The sequence below is a fragment of the Argentina silus genome (assembly GCF_951799395.1).
Source record: "Argentina silus genome assembly, chromosome: 11".
Classification (NCBI taxonomy): Eukaryota; Metazoa; Chordata; class Actinopteri; order Argentiniformes; family Argentinidae; genus Argentina; species Argentina silus.
This window is the reverse complement of record NC_139665.1, coordinates 9395646-9419428: the sequence shown is the minus strand read 5'-3', so window position 1 is coordinate 9419428 and position 23783 is coordinate 9395646. Positions and strand designations below refer to the sequence as shown.

At 48.5% G+C, this 23783-nt stretch overlaps 1 protein-coding gene across 3 annotated transcripts in view; it reads right to left on the bottom strand.

Moving 5' to 3' along the window:
* tle3b (TLE family member 3, transcriptional corepressor b) overlaps positions 1-21673 on the bottom strand; it is a 31145-nt gene extending 9472 nt beyond the window's left edge. Inside the window, exons 1-9 of one of the 3 annotated variants that reach the window (XM_083680640.1) lie at positions 21223-21673; positions 20356-20571; positions 19325-19425; positions 18568-18631; positions 15881-15925; positions 9764-9826; positions 9378-9482; positions 3050-3254; positions 2564-2580 (exon numbers count right to left, since the gene is read on the bottom strand). In XM_083680640.1, the coding sequence (XP_083536766.1) occupies positions 2564-2580; positions 3050-3254; positions 9378-9482; positions 9764-9826; positions 15881-15925; positions 18568-18631; positions 19325-19425; positions 20356-20379 (624 nt within the window). In that variant the 5' untranslated portion in view covers positions 20380-20571; positions 21223-21673. The remainder of the gene's footprint in view (positions 1-2563; positions 2581-3049; positions 3255-9377; positions 9483-9763; positions 9827-15880; positions 15926-18567; positions 18632-19324; positions 19426-20355; positions 20572-21222) is intronic. The other 2 variants (XM_083680641.1, XM_083680642.1) reach the window with 2 other exon arrangements.
* Positions 21674-23783: the final 2110 nt, after the last annotated feature.

The window sequence follows — 23783 nt, the reverse complement described above, 5'->3', positions numbered from 1 at the left end:
AAAAACAAGTGAACAGCGGCCCTTTCTCCAGAGCTATTGGGGCTGAACGGATGACCGCTGGAAGAGTTAGTGAGTGAGTGTGTGTGTGTGTGTGTGTGTGCGTGTGTGTGTTCTGACCCCACACTGGATGGCACGTCGCCAGGACCACTGAGTGGTTATACATAAACAAGAGAAAGGGAGGGGGGGGTAAGAGACCGGCTTAACGAACGACAGAAACTGAATGACCAGAGAGGGTAAATGAAAGTGTGTGAGATAGATGAGAGAGGGATGGAGAGAGAGAGAGAGAGAGAGGGAGGGAGGGGGGGGGGTGAACAAGGGGCATAAGCAATGTGAAAAAGAAAGTAAGAGAGAGGTGGGTGGGGGGGGGGGGCACAAAGAGAAAAAGAGAGAGAGAGAGAGAGACAGGAAAGGGACCTGGCAGAGAATGAAAGCCCAGCAGTGGAGCACTGAGTTCCCCCACTTGTGGGCATGCATGCCCGGGCAGGCAGGCTGGCACCCTCTCACAGCTGAGCTGGGGGTTTAGGCTGGGCACTACCATGGCACTGCCAGGGGCCCTGAGGCCAACACCGACTCTCGCTGCCAAGGCCACACTCTCACCCAGCCTGACAGCTCTCTCCTTTCATCACACACAGAGAGAGAGAGAGAGAGAGAGAGAGAATGAGTTGCCCATTTCAACACCTTAACCCGTGCCCCCTTAGGAATGAACGAATGACAGATCGAGGGGAAAAAATGAAATGAGAGACAGCGAATGAGAGAGAGAGGAGGGGGAAAAAAGAGAGACCCCGGAGAGACGGACAGAGAGAGAGAGAGAGAGAGAGAGAGAGAGAGAGAGGGAGAGAGGGAGGGAGGGAGGGAGGGAGGATGTGGTTGGGCAGTATTCAGAAGCCCCTTCAGTAGGGTTTTCTAGGCACCGTGCCCTGGTCTTGGGTCTTGGCTGCCACACAAAGGAATCCGAGTCTTCCTGACTCTTTCAGCCAGCCCACCCCGCCTCCTGCCCCCCCTCCCACCCCAGCTCTAAATATGTACATGAATGTTGCCATTGTGGTCCCCCCCCACCCCCAAAAAAAAAAAATACGAAAAAACGTGCAAGCTTCTCTTCACCAAGTGAAGAAAAAAAAACAAAAAAACAAATAGAGATGGATTGAAAGAGGAGGGGACTTCGGGGGGGGGGGAGAGGGCAGGGGGGAAGACGACACACACCGCCCAGGGCCTACTGTCTGTCTGTCTGTCTGTCTGTCCCTCCTTCTAATCCACACTGACCTTTTAAGGCATGCTTAGCCGAGACTCAATAACCCGCAGTCTCCTTCCGTGGCCCTATCAGATGACCCCAGACAACAGGACAGGAAGGAGAAGGGGAGGAGGGGAGGGGAGGGGGAAGGGGGGTGAGGCGGGGGTGAAGGGGAGCACAGTTAGCGCTAGTGGGGCTAATCGCTAGGGCCCGGTTTGGTTGCCTTCATACATGACTGCCCCCATTCAGGCGAGCCAGTCAATGGGAACCCAATCTGGCGGTGCGGCCATCGCGGCCCAGCTATCACAGAGGCTTAAGATACTCTAATAAACAGAGACTTTAACAAGGGAAGGAGGACGGGGGGAGGGAGGGGGGGGAGGGAAGGAGGGAGGGGGGGGAGGGGGAGGGAGAGAGGGGGAGGGAAGGAAAGAGAGAGAGAGAGAGAGAAAGGCCCCAGAGGGCCGGAGAGAGGGGAGAAAACAATCACTATCTGTGTTCGCTAATATTTACTGGAAGCAGGAGGAGTGAGAGAGAGAGAGAGTGTGAGAGAGCGAGAGAGCGAGGGATGAAGAAAGATGGTGAGCTAGGGGGGGAGGAAACAGAGACCGAAACAGAGAAAGGAAATGAGAGAGAGAGAGGGAGAGAGAGAGAGAGAAAGAGATAATGAATGTGACAGGGACAGAGACAGAGTGTGAAGAGATTGAGAAAGAATGAACACGCACAAGAACGAATAAGTGAATGTGACAGAGAAAAAAACAGAGAGACTAACAAAGAGCAACGAAAAAAAAAAAAAAAAAAAGAGGCAGCGAAAGAAAATAATGAGTAAGAGAGATGGAGACGGGTACGGGAGGAGGCAAGAGGAGGAGGAGGAGGAGGAGGAGGAGGAGGAGGAGGAGCAGGGGGTGGATAGGCTACAGTAAATCCTTTAAGATGGAGAGAGAGAGTCAAAGTCTTTTTTAATTGTGATGAAATTACAGAGCTGCTAATCCTCACCCGGTGATTTGAGTCATTTTCCACCTGGGTTAGACAGCAGCAGCAGTAGCTTATTAGCCCCAACTTCATTTCCTAGTCATTATTTGATTTCAGACAGCTTAAACCCAAGACACAAGTGTGTGTGTGTGTGTGTGTGTGTGTGTGTGTGTGAGTGTGTGAGTGTTCTACACCGGGAGCGTACGTTTCAAAAACCACACGTGTATTTCAGACGTCTATGCAATGTTCCTTAATCGCCAAACAGTGAACTCCCAAGTCAACGTCAAGCAACGTACAGGGGGGAGAGAGAGAGAGAGAGAGGGGCCGGGGGAGGGGGAGGGGGGTGAAGGTGAATGAATGACTTACCGTGCTCGACTCTCGTTCTTTCACCAGGTTAAGCGCCAGGGGGGAGAGAAAGGATGACGGGCCAAGAGAAAGAAGAGCAAAACCAACGTTAATATGTAGAACGATCGGAGTGTCTCAGGACCGTTGGAAACGCCCCAAAAAAATGTATGAGTAAAGGTACACAATTCGTACGTTTTATTAGTACATTCATATGTTGTTATCTGTCCAATTCATGTGACTCCAATAGCGAACAATTCCCTACCCAGACGTATTGGTGGTTATATGCAGGCACAATGTCTAGTATCTAGTATCGAAACAGCTACTATGTAAAGCTGCCTTGTCCACTGTGTAGAGTCCAAGGCGCTATTTAGACCCAAAATGGTCAGGATCAGAAACCCACGATGCCCTGTCCACTGTATAGATCCAAAGTGGCCCACCGTGTAGATCCAAAATGGCCTCCACAACAACCCGCCCCCCCCCCCCAGTTTCACCCACTGCTGGTCTCACCTCTGTGCTCCAGGTCGTGGTGGTTTTTCTCGTCCTTGACGGGGAGGTGTGCCTGGCTTCCCAGGGCGCCCAGGGCCAGCAGGCCCGCGCCCATTCCCGGCACTGGGGGGATGCCAGGGGGCTGCAGCCCCGAGGGGTGGGGGGGCATCTGGATGGGCGGGCCGTGGGCGGCGTGGGAGAGGTGCTGGGCCTGGAGCTGCTGCTGCTGTTTTCAGACAAGATGAGAAGAAGAAGAGACATACGACAAGTGGGTCGGCTGGGAAAGGACTCTGGGACTTTTTTTGATAACAAGGGGGGGGGGGGGGGGGGGGGGCTTGTTCAGGAGGTCGCCATTTTGACAAACCGCTGAGTTAGAAACGTAGCATTTGTGAAAAATTTACTTTGGTCATTTAACGTACGGAAATCATGTCGCCTGAATATATTTTGGATATTCTGTGGCGTTCTAAAATGTTGCATCCCTCAGAATAAGCCCCATACATTTCTTGTTACACACACACACCTCCTCAAACAGGGTAGGGATGGGGTTGAATCCAATACGATATAAACCACACATGATGTTAATGGCCGGGTATAGAAGAACATACTCTCTCTCTACGCTATGAGGACTGGCTATGGAAACAACATCTTCACACAGAGCGTCCCACTGTCAAGAGAGCAATTAATAAAATCAACCGCGAAGCAAACAACATGGGTGAACAGTCCCTCAACACACGCCTGGTCTCAAAAGGTCACCGCTGTGTCGACCAAGCTAATCTCGGATGCTGTCGTCTTCTGCTTTTTCCGGAACACATCCAAACAAGTTTCGACTCTTTGCCAGGAGCAATCCAAAGGGTTAAGCTCCCAGCAGAGTCACATATGAAAAAACTCCAACCTTTCAACACCCGCAAGAAGCCAGAGAGCCGCCCCCCCCCGGCCCTCCAGCAAAATGCTGTTAAGCACTGCAAACGTACATACACACACACACACACACACACACACACACACACACACACCAAGTCATCATCTGAGAGAAACGAGACACTCCAGGGATACAGACAGGAGTTAAATAGCCACTCAGCCAAAAGGGGAAGGGGGGAGTGCTTTAAAACAAGGTTAAATAACACTTAACACATCCATCAACTGCCTGTCCAAAAACATCCATCAGCTTCCAGCTAGCCCAGCCAGCTAGCTAGCACCAGTGTAGACCTAACCCGTCCATTCATTAAGGGGAAATATCGGGGGAAGAAAATACCAAGTACCCAAAAGCGTAGGCTCCCCTTTACATCAGAGGAGGGTTCATCTAACCTTCGTCCCTGAAGACCAAGCAATTATCCAGCATGCTCATTAACTGGAGCTGGACTAGGATCTGTGTAAAGGGATATAACCGAACCTGGACTAGGGGATTGTTAATCAATATCGTACTGGGTGAGTGGAGTAAAGGCCTATCTTCACAGAAGAGAGAGAGAGAGAGAGAGAGAGAGAGAGAGCAGGGACCTCCCTGTTGAGAGTGCCTAATGAGGGAAGCATGCAGAGAGCATCATCAAGAAGCCTCATTAACCAACTGCAGCAGAAGAGAGCAACGAGAGAAGCAGAGGAGGGGGGGGGGGGGGGGGGGGGGGTGGGGGGCAGGGGGGGACTAACGAAATAAAATCCCTTCCAATTCAATATCCCTGGATAAAGAGCCCGACTTCTCTTTCACACTTATGTTTTCCATTTGTGTAAATGGCTCCGAAGCTCGGTGAGATCCACAGGAGACGCGGGAAAGAAGCAATTAAAACTAACTAGGCGAGGCGGGACTGAGCTCCCACACACTGGAACTGGAAGGTGGGACGACCGTCAGGGCCACCGGAGGGACAGCTGACTGGCAGACTAACTAACTAACTAACTGTGTAACAACTGTGTTACCTGCATTAGGCTGCATCCCAACACTTTAAAAAAGAAAAAGTGGCTTCCTCTCCTCAGTGCAGATCAAGGAGAGCAGTCAAGGGAAGGGCGGGGCCCCATTTAGAGTGTTGAGATACACCCATAGAGATGCATAGAGTAGGCACCTGCTATTTTCCCCCCCATTTGTGACAGCATGAAGGGCACCGTGTAGTCAACGTGGGTGGGACTTCCTATGAGTTGGGAAGGCAAATTGGGTCAACGCATTGCCTAGGTTTACGTGACATCTGATTTGCACCCAGTCAAATCACAGAAGATGAAGAAAGTTGGCGCTCCCCATAGGATCACAGTTCATTTGGAGGAGTGCACCCTCTAGTGTTTCTAACTCTATGGATGCTCCCAACACATGCTTAAGCTTCTACAGTTAATCTCTCCCATTACAAAAACACTTGGCATGCCATGGCGGAAGAAATTCAAAACAAACATCAACACATCAACACATCTTTTCTCTCCCTCCCTCCCTCCCTTTCCCAGACACTGACCATGAAGGCTGGGTAGACAGCATGTTGCTGCTGCTGTTGAGTCAAAGAGAAAGTACGGTAAGAGGAGGTTGGCTGTTACGCTCAATGCTAATGCTAGGAGGCTAACCACAGGTAATGCTAAGTGCTAGGAGGCTAACCACAGGTAATGCTAAGTGCTAGGAGGCTAACCACAGGTAATGCTAAGTGCTAGGAGGCTAACCACAGGTAAGGCTAAATGCTAGGAGGCTAACCACAGGTAATGCTAAATGCTAGGAGGCTAACCACAGGTAAGGCTAAATGCTAGGAGGCTAACCACAGGTAATGCTAAGTGCTAGGAGGCTAACCACAGGTAATGCTACGTGCTAGACTAATCACAGGTTAAGAGTACAATACACTGATGTCAATGAAATTAACATGGAGAGCACATACTGGTCAGCAACAATCCTTCATGGGGGGGGGGGGGGGGGGGCGGGTACCTGCAATGGCTGAGGTAACTCATTGCTTCTCAGGAGCTGACTTCAAAAGGCAATTCTAAAGTCAAGAGGAGTCGAGCTTCTGACTGAACACTATGGATAGGGAGAACACACCTGTTTGCTGTGCTAACAAATGCCTCGAGAGACGTCTGTTATGTCAATAATCATGAGATGCTGACACAGTGTAAAACAAGTCTCCTACTACCAACCCTGCAAACAAACACACACGGCTTAAAAAAAACAACCAAAAAAAACGGACACCAACGTAATCTAGATGGAAATTTGAATTTGACACTCAAATCTGCCGTAATAAAACATGCAAAAGCGAGTCGAGAGGAGAAAGAACGACTCTTGACTGTGACCGGTAACCAAACTGGCGTTGTTCTGTGTCCCACAGATTAGCATTTACATAGGGTTTACTGTTGTAGATAAGCACTGGACCAACAGTTACTTCTGTTAACCATTATCTGAGCACCATCTTGTCCTACAACCAAGCCACAACGGTTATTAGTTTCACACGCTCTGTAAATGAGTGTAGACCAACCCAGAGTCCTAACCCCCCCCCCCCCCCCCCCCCCAAGTCCTAACCCCCCTCGTCAGATTGCAAAGGAGTACGCAATGTAGCGTAGCTACTGCCTAGTCAATAGGAGAAGGGGGAGCTATTGCTATATCACACACACACACACACACACACACACACACACGCAGTGTGTCTTGGCCAAGCTGCCTAGCTCAATAGCCCTGCCCCTGATTATTGACAGTGCCCCGGTGGACAGTCCCATCGAGTCGGTCACTGACAGGACAGGACAGGAGAGGACAGGGGAGGGGAGGAGAGGAGGATGCGATTACCTTGAAAGTGTGGTCAGTCTAGGCTTAATCTCGCATCCCAGAACCTCTCTCGATTGAGATATTGGGGGTGTAATACGTAAAAAAGTGCAAGAAGTTGGAAGCAAGTCCAAAGTCCTTGTAACTTTTTGCTGTACTGGAGGCTCCATCTGAAGTCTAGGCCACGACCCTCCTCCTCCTCCTCCTCCTCCATGATGTTGTTTGCTAACCGGTGTGCACGAAGTGAAAACATGGAGTTAGCGGAACATGTTTTCGATGCCAGCATTTCACCGATGAGTTGAAATCTGGTTGAAATCCCCGTGCCGGGGCGCTCAGTGGCGTAGCACACTAAGGCGCATACCATATCATCGCAAGGTCCCTGGTTCGATTCCGGCCATCGACATATCCTGCATGTCATCCCTCCTCTCTCACCCATCCTTCCTGTCAATCTCTACTATCTCTATCCTAATAAAGCAGAAATGCCCTAAAAAAATACATAAAAAAAAAAAAAAAAAAATCCCCGCGCCTCCATTTGAAGCGCTCCCCTCTATTCAGCGGTAGAACCTGCATGTGGTGCGGTGGTGGAATCCTCCTCCATCTCCCGTCAGCACTTTTCCATGGTGCGCTGCCATTTAAACAGAGTGTCTGACTTAGTGAGACAAGCCTCGGCCTCAATTGCCTTTAATTCAATTCCAATATGTACCTTTGGCTGGCCTGACCCCCGCCACCCAGAGGGCTAGCTTACTGCCGCTTCAAGAGGGGGCAATCAAACCTAGGGGTCAGATATCGGTCCGGAGCAGGGCAGGCGTGTAAATACTGCTGGCTTTGATCTTTTTAAAAGAGGTTGCAGAGGGTGGCTTGAAGACGGACTATGAGGAGCAGGACGAGAGATCTCATCACATGGTCTCTTCACCCTATGAGAGACCGTCTGACTGTTAGAGGCTGTGTCCCAATCATCTCACGTGGTCTCCTCTCCTCCTTGACTTTCCTCTGAAAAGCGATGCGTACTGAACAGGAACATAGCATGTTGTATTCACCTAATCGACTCATTCAGATCAGAAACCACCAAAGATAGCAAGCACGCAAGACCTGACATGTCACAAAGTCCTGCAGTCCCACTCCCAGTGGACCCAGTGCACTATTAGCACCGATAGTACAATTCCACGACGGGACACTAGTCCCAGTATGACCCATAAAACCGGGAATTAGAGGGTCACACGAACGGTAGGAGGAAGACCCTATTGGCCAGAAGCCTTATCCAATTAAAACTTTCCTGGCAGGGCTAAGTGTAATCAGAGGAGAGCACATGATCTGATCATAGTCTTATGGCTGTAATCTCACTGGGGTTTTACCCTCTTCCACAGCCCTAGTTCACCAGAGGATAGCACTCAGTCATTGCAGGGCCCCATCGAGGGACTGAGCTGCGTTCAGCAGGGCACAACGTTGAGCAATGTTTCAGATAGGAATACAACACCAGTGCTATGTAGAACAGACACGCCTGTCTAGAGGAGAGGAGCCCATCCGGTCTTCTATGCACGGCTAGAACGTTGCACCCTCCTGAACACAACTCTGGTGTTGTGACCAAGACGTGTCTGACCATGTTGTTGACATCAAATTATATATATATACACGAATGCTTAATAATACAAAAACATAACCATGGCTTTTCATTCAATCGAAACAAGACCGTACATTGCATACATCATCAACTCAAATCAAATTATAATAAATAATAACCGTTGAGGACAGGGGCAGATCTGCTCATTGGAGGGGTAAGAATGGCATCGCGACAGTAGTTGAAGTGAACAGCTCCGATGCACCCATATATGGACACAAGAGTGGAGTTGTGAAGAAGCTTTCCCCTAGAACCCCCCCCCCCCCCCCCCCCCCATTTCTCTCTCCTTCCCCACCTATACATCCCGTCCCCATCTCCTGACAAGACATATGTGTGCAAAACACCCGTAGAGGCTAGTGGAGGTAGAAATCGGAGGACGGGCTCATTGGAATGTGTTTGACACCATTTCTCAATTCCATTCCATGCATTACAATGAGCCCCGTCCTCCGATTTCAACCTCCACCAGCCTCCCCCGCAAAACATAGACGTCAAGGGCGGGGGGGGGGGGGGGTGTGCCGATCGAACACTCCTCGTAAGTAATCCTAGTAAGTAGTACTCTGTCTTTTTTTTCCCCCCCCCGGGACACACGTATGATAGTTCCATACATTATGTATGTGACACATACGGTACCAGTCAAAAGTTTGGACACACCTTCCCAAGAGTGTGCAAAGCTGTCATCAAAGCAAAAGGTGGCTACTTTGAAGAATCTAAAATATAAAACACATTCCGGTTTGTTTAACACTTTTTTTGTTCACGACATAATTCCATATGTGTTCCTTCATAGTTTTGATGTCTTCAATATTAATCTACAATGTAGAAAATAGTAAAAAATAAAGAAAAACCATTGAATGAGAAGGTGTGTCCAAACATTTGACTGGTACTGTATTTGAAGCCTCTATACGTTATGATGAGGAAGAGAGGCTGTAGTAGGTATGCTAGTGTGTGTGTTGGCCTGGCCTGGCCTCCCTCTGTGGCTGCAGGTTTGCCCCTGACCTCAGGTCAGATGAAGGTATAAAAAAGGGGGGTATACACACGGTGAGAGGCAGATTGGGAAGTCCACGTACCCCGATGATGGCATTCAGCTCTGTCATAGTCACCTGCTTGGCACGCTCAACAGCCTGCGCTACCTGCTGCTGGTGCTGGAGGGAGGGAGGGGGAGAGAGAGAGAGATTATGGGTTAGTGTTGCAAAGGCCAGGAGTGTTCCCCTGAAAACTCAATTCAATTCCAAAAAAAAAAAAAAAAAAACATGCCTACAGAGTCATTTCAGATGACACATCCTTGTTGTCTGGACTTCCTTACATACAGGGAAACAACAGACTGATTTGAGCCGAAACCTCAACACAACCTCAGAGGCCCCTTTTTTTTTTTAATCCCCAGATCTTGAGAGAGTGTCGCAGATAGATGTCGTAGAGAACTTACCTCTTGTGACAGGAAGGGCATGATCTGAGCGAGAATTGCGTTGAGCCGCTTCGCAATCTCAGTCTGGAAGAGAAAAAGAGCAGGGGAAAAAAAAAACGTGTCACGCTTTGCAGACAATCAAACAAAACCAAAACAAACAAACCGTGAGAGACAGCTTCAACTCAGTCCCGCAGACACACGCACACGAACACACACACACACACGTTCCCATAAAGTATCCATCTGGATCCGGAAAGTCCCATTACGTTCCCTAACCGGTATAAACGAGGAACGCCTTAAAACAAACCAAATTTGGGCTCCTCTCTCCCCTCTCCTCTCTCCCACATCCATTACACCGCTCCCTTATTCCATTAGCAGTTTGAAATATGCTAATACCATCTGGGAGGAGGGCAGTCTAACGAGGGTAATACTTCACAATTACCACTCAGCCGTTTCTTAGAGACAGGGAGAGAGGGGTGAGCGAGGGGAGGGGAGGGGAGGGGAGGGTGAGGGTGAGGGGAGGCTGGCTGGCTGACTTGCAGTATCGATCACCGCCATCATTGGTATCGAGCGGGAAGAGAGAACAAGGGAGTAAGAGGATACCTCGGAGCTGGAATCAGACAGAGCACTTTAGAGCCCCCACACTGGGAAGTGTACAGTAGAGCCTGCGCTCTTCAATGGCCGGGACCGAAAAAAGACCCAATCCATTTCCTCTCAACTCTAATCTCCACCGAGAGAGAGAGAGAGAGAGAGAGATGGAGAGAGAGAGAGAGAAAAGAGAGTAATGGAGGCCCCCTGGTTTGACACAAAAGTAATCTTGTTTGACTGGGGAGGAGAACTAATCGATTCTGAGAGTTGGGAGGGGGGGGGGGGGGGGGGGGGTGGGGGGGGGGGGGGGGGCTGGAGGGGCACTGCAGATGGCCCAGCAGGTGTGTATTGGGGGCTGGAGGGGGGGAGGCTTTCCTTCCTCTTTTCTGTTGGCACATTCCAATCATTTCCTTTCCAGAGTGGACCAAACCTTGTTTGACGGTGGAGTGGGAGAAGGGGAGGGGGTGCTAAAGGGTCCTTGCACTGCAGTAGTGTCTGCTCAGTTTGAAGTGGAAGAAGGGAGAACAGAAGGAGAGAGAGGAGGGGGGGGGGGGGGGGGGGTTCCTGTTGGGAATTATCTCATAACCTCTCCTGACCTCCGGCCCACTCCCTCCCTCTCTCTTTTCCCACATACTTTCCCACTCCTCCCTCTATCTAGTAACATCCCTCTCCCAACCCTTCCCTTCATCTCCACCTCCACCCTCCCCTTCCCTACTAGCCGCCCACTCTCCCATTCCTGCCCCCCCCCCCCCACCCCCACCTCTCCCGTGTTGCCAGGGCAACAGTGGCAGCCCCTATCTGGCGGGTGATCATTATGTAAATTGGGCCTGGGCTTGACCATAACAGCCTGTAAAATCATATTACGCGCACAGAGGCAGGTCATTAAATTGAATTTTCGAGCTGTCGATCAGATCAGCACGGGAAATTAATGAGGGATAAAAAGGGGGGGGGTAGGCGGCTTCTAGAGAGACAGAGGGGAGGAGGGGGTGGGTCTAAGTGCAGGCATACAAACACACAAACACACACACACACCTCAGTCAATGGACGTAAAAGAAACTGATTTCCGCGGAAAATCCCCCCCCAAAAAAACCCAGGAGATACGACACAATATACGCACCACGGTAAACAACCGCCCACATCACTTCGCACTTCAACGTACACAAAACATCCCAACAAGTACTTCTCCCTCCACGACTCCCCTTCCTCCCATCAACGGAGCCTTTTGGACCAAACTCTAAAACGCACGCCTGGAACTCAGGTGTGTCCTCTCTGTGTCGGACAGTTTGGGTTCTGTAAACATACTGTTCTCTCCGGACGGGTCGCACCGCCAGGTGCCCTGACAGCCGAGACCATGCCAGGCTGCGTTCAGGGTCCCTGGAGGGGGGGGGGCGACGACGAGCGTAAACTAAATGAATGAGGGATTGATTTAGCCTTGGTGTGATGAAAAAGGGGAAGGATACTTTGCTGAAAAAAATCAAATAAAAGGGGAAGGCTACTTCAACTGGAGCCCCTCAACACTCCTGATTCTACAATGCGACATCATCAGATTTTCTCCCTGCTCTATTGTGACGTTGCCCGCTCTCCTCGACCGCACTCTACGACAACACTGAAGGCCCGTTTGCCTTTGAGAGCAAAAAATATGCAATGTTCCTCGTAAATTAAGTCGATCGTCGTCACAAACACTGAGACCAGCATTCCTGTACCTGCGACCTCCGCGGCGAACGGTTTCGTCTTTCAGAGGGAGGAATCCACTCTCCTTTGAAAAACCCAAGGAGACGGACCGACACACTCCAAGCGAGAAATGTCCGTTTTGAGAAGGAAGGAAAGTAGGCATACAAAACGCTTCGCATTCTCCACCCGTTGAAGGTCCACGCACACACACCACACACACACACACACACACACACACACAACTAGCGGACGACCAAAAAAAAAGAAAAGAGAGAGGGGGGGGGGGTTATTGTCACTTTAAGCCAATGAAAACAGAGTCCTTGAGCCTACGGAGGCTTTTCACTGCGGCTCCCAAAATTACAGGTACTCAGGGCTGTCTAGCAGTAGTGGGGGGGGGGGGGGGGGGAGAGAGAGGGAGAGAGAGAGGCCTCTGTCAGCAGAGTGTGGTGAAAGCCATTTGGCTGTTTGTCGCTCTAGGCATTAGTAGCCGAGTGGAAGGGAGACACTGATGAGGATTCAATTGGCGGGAAAACAAGGGGACTGACGGAGAGAGAGAGAGAGAGAGAGAGAGAGGGGGAGAGAGGGAGAGAAAGAAAGAGAGAGAGATGGAGAGAGAGAGAGGAGAGAGACGAGGGGTATCAACGAGAGAGAGAGAGAGAGAGGCCATACACCGGTATACAGTATGTACACACACAGAGATATCTTCACACGCTGCTACACTCATTTGTAAAAGCTGCAAAAGTGCGCACACACACACGCACCTCTGTTCTGCGTAGGAGGAGGCAGTATCCCTGTCCTTCCACCTGATTGTCAATATGCAGCTAATCCAGGCCTAACTGTTTATTGATGTCTGAATTTACCTTGCCCATTGATCAGCCGGGGGGCACCTCAATAGGCAGGGTCAGACAACTACGCACATACGCACGCACGCCCTGTAACAGGGAATACAGAAACCGTTGCAAATTCTTCCAACAAATCACCTCTAATTTCATTATGGCTGGAATTGACAGAGAGAAAATATTTTCTTTAATTATCCTGGAAACCAGATACTCTACAGCCACTCCATTGCACAACATCAGCACTTTGACTGACACACTAAACACCACAGGGTGGTTGTGTAAACACAGACACACAATTTCAACAACAGCATAATTGTCTTGTAGTGTTTTACCAGCAATTCCAGTCTGGCAATGATAATAGACCACGTTTCAGTGCCACAAGTCACCTCCCTCCACACATTTCCTTGAGAGAGAGAGACAGAGAGAGACAGACAGAGAGAGAGAGAGAGAGAGACAGACAGAGAGAGAGTGTGTGTGTGTGTGTGTGTGTTCTCCCAGTCAGTTTGTTTTGGCTTACAGACAAGTCGACCATCATCACCTTGGCAAACAATTCCTGGAATCCTGTATAAATTATTCATTTGAACAAGCTCTCCCACCTTCCTCCTCCCTCCCTCCATCACACAAGACACACACAGATCCCTCCCTCCCTCAATCACACAAGACACACACACCCCTCCCTCCCTCCGACAGGACTTGCCTTAATAAAGCTCTCTCTCTCTCTCTCTGAGCTGTGTGAAGCCTCGTTATCAACAAGCAACTGAGCAAGCACACACCACCCCCACAGACACACACACACATAAAAATGGCCGCCCTAGGACGAAAGACCTGGACCACTTAGGCAAACAGAGAATAGAGAAAGAGAGAGAGAGAGAGAGAGAGAGAGAGAGAGAGAGAGAGAGAGAGAGAGAGGGAGAGAGAGAGAGGGAGAGAGAGAGGGAGAGAGAGAGAGAAACAGAAGGGTAAAAACAATTGAGGGTATAGAAACCAAAAAAAAGACAGAAAATAAGAAAAGAGAAATAAGACAGTGAGTCAGAGGGAGACCAAGAGGAACAGAGAGAAAAAAATGCTCTGACAGCATACACACACACACACACACACACACACACACACACACACACACACACACACACACACACACACACACACACACACACACACACACACACTCGAACAGCGGGGTGCGTTGCTGAGGCAGCCTAATGAGCGACGCTAATTAAAATCACTTATTGACAGCGAGCGAGGGTGATTGCCTGCCTGCCTGCCTCCCTCTCCCCCCCCCCCCCCTCCCTCTCTCTCCTCACCCGCGCCGCAGCCTAATAACAAACGCTGCTGTCATAACAAAACACCCCCCGAGCTGCCGTACAGAGCCCTCACCACTAACAGCCCTGGGTTAGAGTGTGTGTCTGTGTGTACCTGTTGTCTCCCCACGCACACACTTTACTCAGCCCTGGTTAAAAAAAAACTACAAAAAAAACAACTAAATACTTTTTTTTTAAGAAAAAACAAAAAAAAGGGCAAAGACAGATAGCTGTGTTCTCTCTACTACAAACTAAATCCTCTGAGCAGGGGGAATAATATGGCTGTCTGCATCCAATCATCCATCCCCGTCCCCCTCCCCCCCTCCCCCCCCTCTCCGTCCCCCCTCCCCCGTGTTTTCCACCAGCAACCCAGATAATGGGAAGAGACAAGTGCTGTCTGTTTACCACACGCTGATGTCATCACAAGCACTGCTGTTCTGCTGATAGGGACGGAGGGAAGGAGGGAGAAAGGGATGGAGGGAGAGAGGGAGAGAGGGAGAGAGGGGGAGTAGGGATCATGCATTATTCACGCAGCTCACTCGACTCCATTGGGTTTATTGATAAACAAAAAGGCGAAGCTCAGGACCGGGGCCAGTCGATTAACCTGTTTACGTCAGGTGAGGGTCTCTCTCTCTCTCTGTCTGTCTCTGTCTCTCTGATAAGTGTCTGGCGGAAGCTTTTGAAACATGCACACGCACATATACTCACACACACACACACACACACACACACACACACACACACACACACACCTCGTCTGATGAATAACGCATGCTGTTCCCATTCACCCTCCTCCCACTGATGCCATTAACCTTGCAGGGCCCGAGGGTGAGAGTCATAAAGACAGCCCCTCCCCCCCTCTCCCCCTCTCTACCCCCCCCCCCCTCCTCCTCTACACCCCATCTCCATACATCATATAACACTGCTAATGATACGCAGGCTACCTTTCACATCACACCACTGAGGGAGGGAGGGAGGGAGATTAGAAAACAAGAAGCGAGGGCGAGAGAGAAGAAGAGATGAGGAAAGACAGAAAGACAAGGGAGGAGAAAAGGGCAAACACGGGGGGGGGGGGATGAGAAAAGAAAGGAGAGATTGAGAGAAAGAGAGAGGGAGGGAGGGAGGGAGGGAGGTGAGCAAGTGATATGTCAGAAATAAGTGCAGCTTCATGCCTTGGTGGATATTGACAGTCTGGTTTGACTGAACTGTGCTCCCCCCCCCCCACCACCCCCCGCTTTCTCCGGAAGCCATTTTGAAATGGCTTTCTTCGGTAGGAAGGATGGACTCCTTACATTTTACAGCCAGTCCTGTTTTCTACTGCTGATTGATGCTGTCTGGAAGGCAGCTGTCCTAATGAGGTTTTACCCCGGCTCGCTGGAGTAAGAGTCTCAGTCTCTCTCTGTCTCCCTCTCTCTCTCTCTCTGGGCTGCTTTGTATCTTATCACAGCAGCCCCATCAGACTGCCTACCCCGCTCTCTATTTAGCCTGTCAGCGTTTTCACAAAAGGGTGTGTGTGTGTGAGTAAGACCTCTAGTTGATCAAATAAAACCCTAACCTTCACACACGCACACACAAACACACACCACTGTGACCTTACACGTTGGGGCCACACAATCCCGTAACTGACAGGCCTGGGCTAGAGATAGGACCCATACTAGCCCAGTACATAGGAGCCATAACTAGCCCAGTACAGACACGCTCTCACACCAGACATCCCACTGAGGATAAGAAAAGGTACGTACCTGTTTATGCATCTCAATGTTAAGCCCGTAGGACATCTCATAGTACTGGGAAGGGAGGAGAAAGAAAGAAAGAAAATAAGTCACAAATTGCCTTCAACATTCATATTATTTCAGGTCTTCACCAAAGTGGCACCAGAAGGCTGCAGTAAAGGGGATCCGAACACACAAACAGAAGCAGTGGCAATAAAACGTTTGGGCTTGAGTAACCCCCCAAACAGTAGCAAGACGAGAGAAACTCTGTGTGAAGTGTTCTGTGGGAACGACACCCCTCCTCCCTCCCTCCCTCCCTCCCTCTCTCTCTCTCTCCCTCCCCCATCCTAGCGGTATGTCAGATATGGAGCTCCTGAAGCAGTAAAGGAGAGAGAGCTAGCGTAGCCTAGTGGGTTACTGATTAACACTTCAAAATCCTCTACCCTCACTCAAAGTGTCCCCACTCTCCCTCCCTCTTTCTCTCTCTCAATTCTTCTTGGTTTTTTTTTGGGGGGGGGGGAGTGGGGGGCCTACGGTTTGACGGGATGAGGCCAATCATGACATCCAACAAACTATTGAGCATGAGCTACTTTAAAAACGCTAACGCAACCAGTTCGGCTTTCGGGAAAGATAGTTGGTCAATCGTAGATTACAAGTCGGAACGATAGTCGCTATCAGTGCGTGCGCCGACGCCTGTGTGTTGAGGTCTAGAAACACACACACACACACACACACACACACACACACACACACACACACACACACACACACACACACACACACACACACACACACACACACACACACACACACACACACACACACACACACACACACACACACACACACACACACACACACACACACACACACCCCTGTCAGCAAAGCTAAAGCTATGTTTCCTCAGAACAAAATAATGTTTAACAAACGTACTGCGGAGTTTGGTTAAAGTCAATCCTGGACAGATACAGTACAGAACCAGATGAGAGAGAGCTGCACGGGCCTCCGAGGTTGGCCCGTGACAGTTACATCACCCCTCACACAGATAGGGATTCACTTGGTCCAGCTCTTTTTTCCATTCACAGGCCTTTCTTGTATTACCCAGAAACCCTGGAGCCTCGGCAGAATGGATCAATGCTGTAGACTGATGGTAAATACCGAGAGAGTTCCTATTTGATAATCAGGTTGGGTTTTTTTTAAATGCATTCTCTTCTCTTTTTTTTTTTTAGTTTTTTTTCCCCGGTATCCAGGATCAGATCTATCTGGCAGATTTTGAGGAGTATAAAGGGGAAATCTGCCAGCTCGATCTGATCCTGGATAGCAAAAAAAAAAGCATTGTGATCCAGATTAAATGTTTTGAAATACTGGGCCCAGGGGGCTTAGAACGCTGAACAACAACAGTGAGGGATGTCTGGAGGTGTGCTAGGTAGGGCAGTGTTACCTGGACTTTAACTCCATCCAAACACTGCAGAGATCGCTCCAATCTATTTCTGTAGGGCTTCGCTTCAAAGATACCCGAGTTCTACGTGACCGTTCAGCCATGAAATCTTAATATCATGTCTACAGATACTGGAAATCTCTCTGGGTAAGACTAAAATGTCGTCTTAATGCTAAATAACTTTGAACATTTTAATTGAAATGCCACACTTCATTGTGACAAGAACTAACTTGTCTATTTAGTCTAGGGAAGACTAGTATAATACATTCTCCACACCTAAAGCCCCATCCCCTCCCCGACCTAAATGAGGGGCCTGGGTGTGTCTGGGGGCACCCTGGGGGTGAAAAACTGCCCTAAATAATCAGACTCTCACACAAAGCCAGAGGGCCAGTCATTAACCCCTAGGGGGTCAGGGGAAGGGGTGTGTGTGAGTTGGAGGGGCGGGGGGGGGAGTCATAAAGGGGCCCCTGGAGCCAGAATGGATACTCCCCTCATAGTCAGGGCCTCCGTCACGCCCCACAATCAACTGCCGGACATCTGATGTTTCACAACATCCCCCTTCTCCCCCTTCCCCCTCAACCACAACCACACCAACAAGTTGACAGACCCAAAAACCCAAATTGCTACTGCTGGCCCCCCCACAGAAACAGAACAGGACATAATATGATCAACTAAAGGGTTTGTGTGAATGTTGTTGAAGGGAAACTTGTTTTGTTTTTTTACATATTCTTTTACACAAGTATCCAATAGGGCCCACTGGGACCATATATACCGAAAAATGTATATAAAAATGTAGGCACTCACTGTAAGGTAAGTCGCTTGGGATAAAAGCGTCAGCTAAATGGCGTATATTATCGTAAAAAAAATAACATCACAGTCGCATACAATCATCGGGAATGCGCCTCCCACATCCCAGTGCTCCCAGGCATAGGCCATAATCCATAATAAATGTCTCACATTCACAGACTCGTAACAACGCAGTAAGCAACAGTTGAGCATCATTCGGACCGTGCAACAAGACAGGGCTGCGTGTGGCCATCCTGGAAGCTTCAGGAAGCTTCAGCATACAACAACAACAACAACACGGTGGTCTCTGGAGCACCATCACACTTAGAACACACGACAGTCAGTCCCACCAACAAAAGAAGACGAAAAAAAGAAAACGTTCAGTAACCATGACACACACACACACACACACACACACACCGGTCGCCCCTAACAAAGGAGGGCTCCGGTAGATGCAAACTTCTCTCAAAACAAAAGGGACTACTCCTCTTACCATGACGTAGTGACGCTGCATCTCCGTCTTCTCATTGGCCAGTTTGTCGTACTCCACTTTAAGACTGGAAGAACAGGGGACAAGGAATTAGTTTTTGTTACACCACTCGTGACTCACGATGCTCCTCTGTGGCTCAGTCGGCAGAGCGTGGCGCTAACAACGCTTAGGTCATGGGTTCGAATCCCGCTGGGACCAGATATACTGAAAAATGTATGCACTCGCTGCAATGTAAGTCGCTTTGGATAAACGTGTCAGCTAAATGGTGTATATTATATAAAATCATCTCATCAATTATGCTTGTTAGGCCATAGCAGTCAAGAGATTGCAGCATGTGAATTCAATAGTGAATAGCAATGTGAATTCCCCACACCACAAAGCATAACACACTAGGCATTCTGGTATATAAAAACTGTTGACATGAAATGTGCATACTGCAATGGGCTTGATTACAAGCAACCAACGGGAATAGGCTACTTTTACTCCAATAAGTAAATACCGCCAACACTCAATTACAGAAAATATTATATAATTATAAATATAAAAATAACTGAATGCATATCAGCCATCACTGTGGATATGCTGCAGCATCAAGCCTACCTCCAGATTTGACCAACACGAGTCAGTTATTACTCATGTTTCTGGTTTGCGTTTTTGTTGAGCACACCTTTACCTTACTTTCACTCCAACACATCAAAGAAAAAAAAAAGAAAGAAAAAAAGCAGTTCTCTGTGTTACTGGGCAGGTTTGGTGTCATTACCTGTGGTATTGGGCTTGCAGGAACTGAAACTCGTCTTTGATTCTGTCGCAGGACTCTGCTACGGTGAACTTGAAGCCAGGCTGGCCCGGTTGGTGCGGTGCCTAGAACACAATGTTGACTATCAATACCACAGGTAGGCCTGGAGATGTGACCACCCTCTACTGACCACCAGACCTGGGTCAAAAAAGGATTTTAGTGTTTGCTTGAGTCTGCCTAAAGTGCAATATGGGTAGGTTGTGGACTTTTGGGACTATTCCATTGGTTCCATGGTGGCAGGTAAACTGAATCAAAAATTATTTCAAGCAGCCTATTATTTGAACCCACCTCTGCTAATCACCCTCTAAACACACATCCACACCTAGGATGTAGGCCTATCCTATCTCTAATAATAACACTGTTGCTGCAGTATCATCATCATCATCATCATCCTTAAGAATGCTTTCCAGTCCCTCTCCCTCTCTCTTCTCTCCCCGTGAAAACTGATTTTCGCTCCGACTGAATGGCGGTTTGTCAGAGCCGCTCAAGCGGTCCCTAGAGCCCAGCCTGGCGGCCGTTCTCGAAGGGTGGGAAGAACCACTATCACTCAACAGCTACGATGACAGAGGCGGGTCAGTGCGTTCGTCCTCAAAGAGCATCGAGGAGAGGGGGAGGGGAAAATCACAACCTGCGCTAGGAACAATTCAATGAGCGTCGACTCGGAGCACAGTGGATAATTACAACATGCGTAACTGCTATGAATTAACTGTCATTAATTATAATCAGGGGAAATCATTGATGGACATAAATATGGATAGCATTTCTCTCTACACGGGGCAGTCTTTCGCTATAATCACCATAAAGTGTGAATAGGCTCCTGTTTTTCTCAGTTTCTCCCTCAGTAAAAAAACCCGATTGTACTCGATTGCACTCTGTGGACCGTAGTAAGGTGCAGATACGAGCTCTTGTCTGACAAGCTAATTACTTTGAAGGCGGGGCATTTGCATAAATTCACAAATAATCACCAAACAAGAGGGAACCTATAGCCTACTTACCGGATGCCGGCCCTGTGGATACATCTTGAATGTATCCTTTTTTAGAGGGAAATTCGGCAGTATTTCAGTAATCCGAGTAGATGGGGGGTAGTCCAGCCGCCACCCCTCCCTGTAGCACAAGCGGTCGTCGGACAAAGCCAATCCTCGGCGGCGGCGAGCGCTTCAAACTCGATCTCTCTCTTCCGATCTTTTTTCCCCGTTTAAACTCCTTATCCTCTACAATAAACAAACAAACAAAAAAAACAGGGCATGGATAGTAGCTCAACTGGAGTAATTGACTCGCAAACAGTGGGAACGCACTGCTACGCTACTTGTTAAAAAAAAACACTTCGTGACGACAGCAAGAAATTGCTGAATTAAATAAATCCATAGAGATTAGACTACATTTGTACTCAGTCGCCCGAGCTGCCGATCAAGGTGATTACATTTGCAAATGTGCACATATTTGGGCAACAAACAGACGTCGGAAAATGATGATATCTAAATGTAGTTGCTTGACAGGTTTGTTCGTGTGTCAAGCCTTCACGCTGGAATGATAATAATAGCCCTACACGGCAGTAGGAGAAAAAAAATATCATAAGGCGATGTCTGTTTATCGTCAATGTAACAATCAAAAGCAACAGACTAGGGTACAAAGTTGATACAATGTAGGCAATATTGGATTGCTTCTCGCAACAAAATGTAACAATTTGTTGCTAAAAAAAAAATCACTGATCAGCGCTCCGGCACACCACTAGAAAACCCGAAAAGGTAGGCGACAGAGCTGGGTCTGTCATCAGAGAAAACTGCTGCTTTCGAAGTAGCCGGCTGTGACAGCTACGCTACACCACCCGTCTCGTTAGCGGCTCTTCACGTCTTCTGCTTTACCTTTGTCTCGGTCGAATCCACCTCTTACGCCACGACGGCAATATTTCCCCCCTCTCGACCGAAACGCTCCAAATCTTCGGCTCCTCACCTTCCTATGAGAATAAAAGATGTGGGGTCCCACTCCGAAAGTCAGTCACTGGTTGGAAACCTGGTCCTAGGCGAGAGAGAGCCCCCTTTTTGAACTCCGGTGATCTCCAGGCGCACCACGACCTGCCTCGAGAATGCCTGTCCGGTTCGGACTCGCGTCGGGGGTCGGAAAACCTCGATTAGGACGAGTTGTTGATCGCATAAACTTCCAAGAAAAGCCTATCCCTGGCTCAATGTAAAATGTCAACAAAAAGCTCCCGGTTAGTCCAAAGACAATGTTGTCAGTTAAAATATGAGATAAAGTTGGACGCTGTAAAACGTACAATTTGCTTGCATTCGATGTACCGTGTTCCTCCACCGCTTGCTGTACCACACACAGACTGTGCACTGACACGGGGACGCAACCGCCGCGAGAGGGCCTCTCGCAAGCCAATCGCATCCTCCGAAGGAGTTTATCCACATTGACCAATAGGAGACGGGAGTCCCCACGTGGGGTACATCCTACCCCCGCGCTCTTATTGGACAGTGATATATGACCTCATACTTTCGCCATTTTGGATCTGAACAGGCATTCATGAGACAAACGACTTGTTAATTATTAAACCTACTGCCGACAAAAAAAATATATCTGAGTGTACCTTCAGTGTTTGACTTTTATTCATGTGTAATAATTAGGACAGATAAAGTATCTTAAACCCGAAGCATAGGATTAGGCTATATGAAGCTAAACCCATAGGTTGTAGGCCTGGTGGTTTCAACTTGATATGCTAGATTTGCACCGAAATTGTTGGCTGCTCAAAATGTGTTATTAGGTAAAGCCACAGCCTTCCTCAATTTTCGGCTATTGTAAGCGAGGTCCAATTGGCATATCCATGCTCAATTAATGATTGTTCCACCTCACAGTGAGATGGAGAGCATTAATACTTAGCCTAGAGATTGTATTCATTGATCATCAGAGTGATTTGATGATCGACCTACATTTTTAGCCTAATAAGACCTCAAGCATCAACAAGCTTTCATATCAGCTTCACTGAAGGTACAACATGTCTGCGCCTGAGGAAGATCAGCCTATCACGTGTTGCTCGCTACACTCTGCCCCACGTGGGGGCTGCTCTTCCCCTTCACTACTCTTCGTCCAATGGCAGCTCCGCCGTGTTTCCCCTCGTTTACTATTGGCCAACGGTCGCAAAGGCTGTCTGTCAGGATCCTGTGTTGTCAATCAATACCACGCGGGGCTCGGCGCTGACAAATGCCTGTGCTTCTCTCCCTCCTGCCTGCGAATAGTGCCTGGAATGGCTGCTTAATTAGCTTCGAATGGCTTTTCCTTCCAGCTCAGACAACCTGTCACTACCATGTGGTAAAAAGAGCCTTGCATAAAACAAAAGGAGGGAGGGGAAAAAAAAAATAAAAAAAGCTAGTAGGGGCTAAATATCAGCTCGATTCCCCCCCCTCCTCGACGAATATATTTGTATTACCGCAAAACAAAGCATTTACCGCGCTCAAACAATGTCTCATTGCAGCCAACTATTTCTGTCTTCATCTGTTTTTATTTCACAGTAGAATAGTAGAATAGTAGAACAATTGTGTTTAAACGTTTGTAAGATGATTGCCTATTTTTTTTACCACATATTTTCGGAAAGCCAAGGGTATATTAATTCCCCTCGGGGATCAATAAAGTACCGATCTATCTATATTGATGGACCTATAGTGCTTTCTATGCTAATGTAGATGTAGGATGTCTGAGCAAGCTAATGATTTATTACTGAAGTGTAGTTTAAATGTCTATGAACCTATGTATTGCCCATGGTTAGCCTATTCAGCATCACTGAATAATTCATAAGCCAAATAGAGACTGCAATGAGGCCTGGTGTAAGAAATCAAATATCCAATGGGCTGCATTGCATCACTAAAACAAAATCGTTATATAATCAAAGTACAATTTTCACCCTGTTATTAAGGTAATACTTGCCTTTCACACATTTATAGCATATTCTGCAACCGTCTAGAAACCTTCAGTTAAGCAGGTTTACAAAAGCTGTGTGATACTGTGGTACGGATACTTTCAAATGGGCAGGTTCTTGTTTCACTGCACCTTTACAGTAAACCTGTAAGCAGTAGGTTTTAAGCATTTGTGCCTTTGTGAACCCGCCAAGCTGCAGATTTGAACCAAATCAATCAGCCCTTAGCTAACCTAGCTAGCCCTAAACAGCAACTTAGCAACTGAAGCTAACCTGCTAGCAACTCAAGCTAACCTGCTATCTAACATAGCGCTACAGGGCACACCCTGTTAGCTCGACCTGCAATATTGCAGTTAAAACAAACCTGCTGAGGTGCAGGTTTCTGAGGTGTGCCTATACCTGCTACATGCAAGATCTATTCATGAGAACCCATTGGGCCAAATGGCTACACCCAATCCAATCCGAGCGCCATATGATACTCTTAAATGGGGAATACGGCCTCTGGTTGAAAGTGAC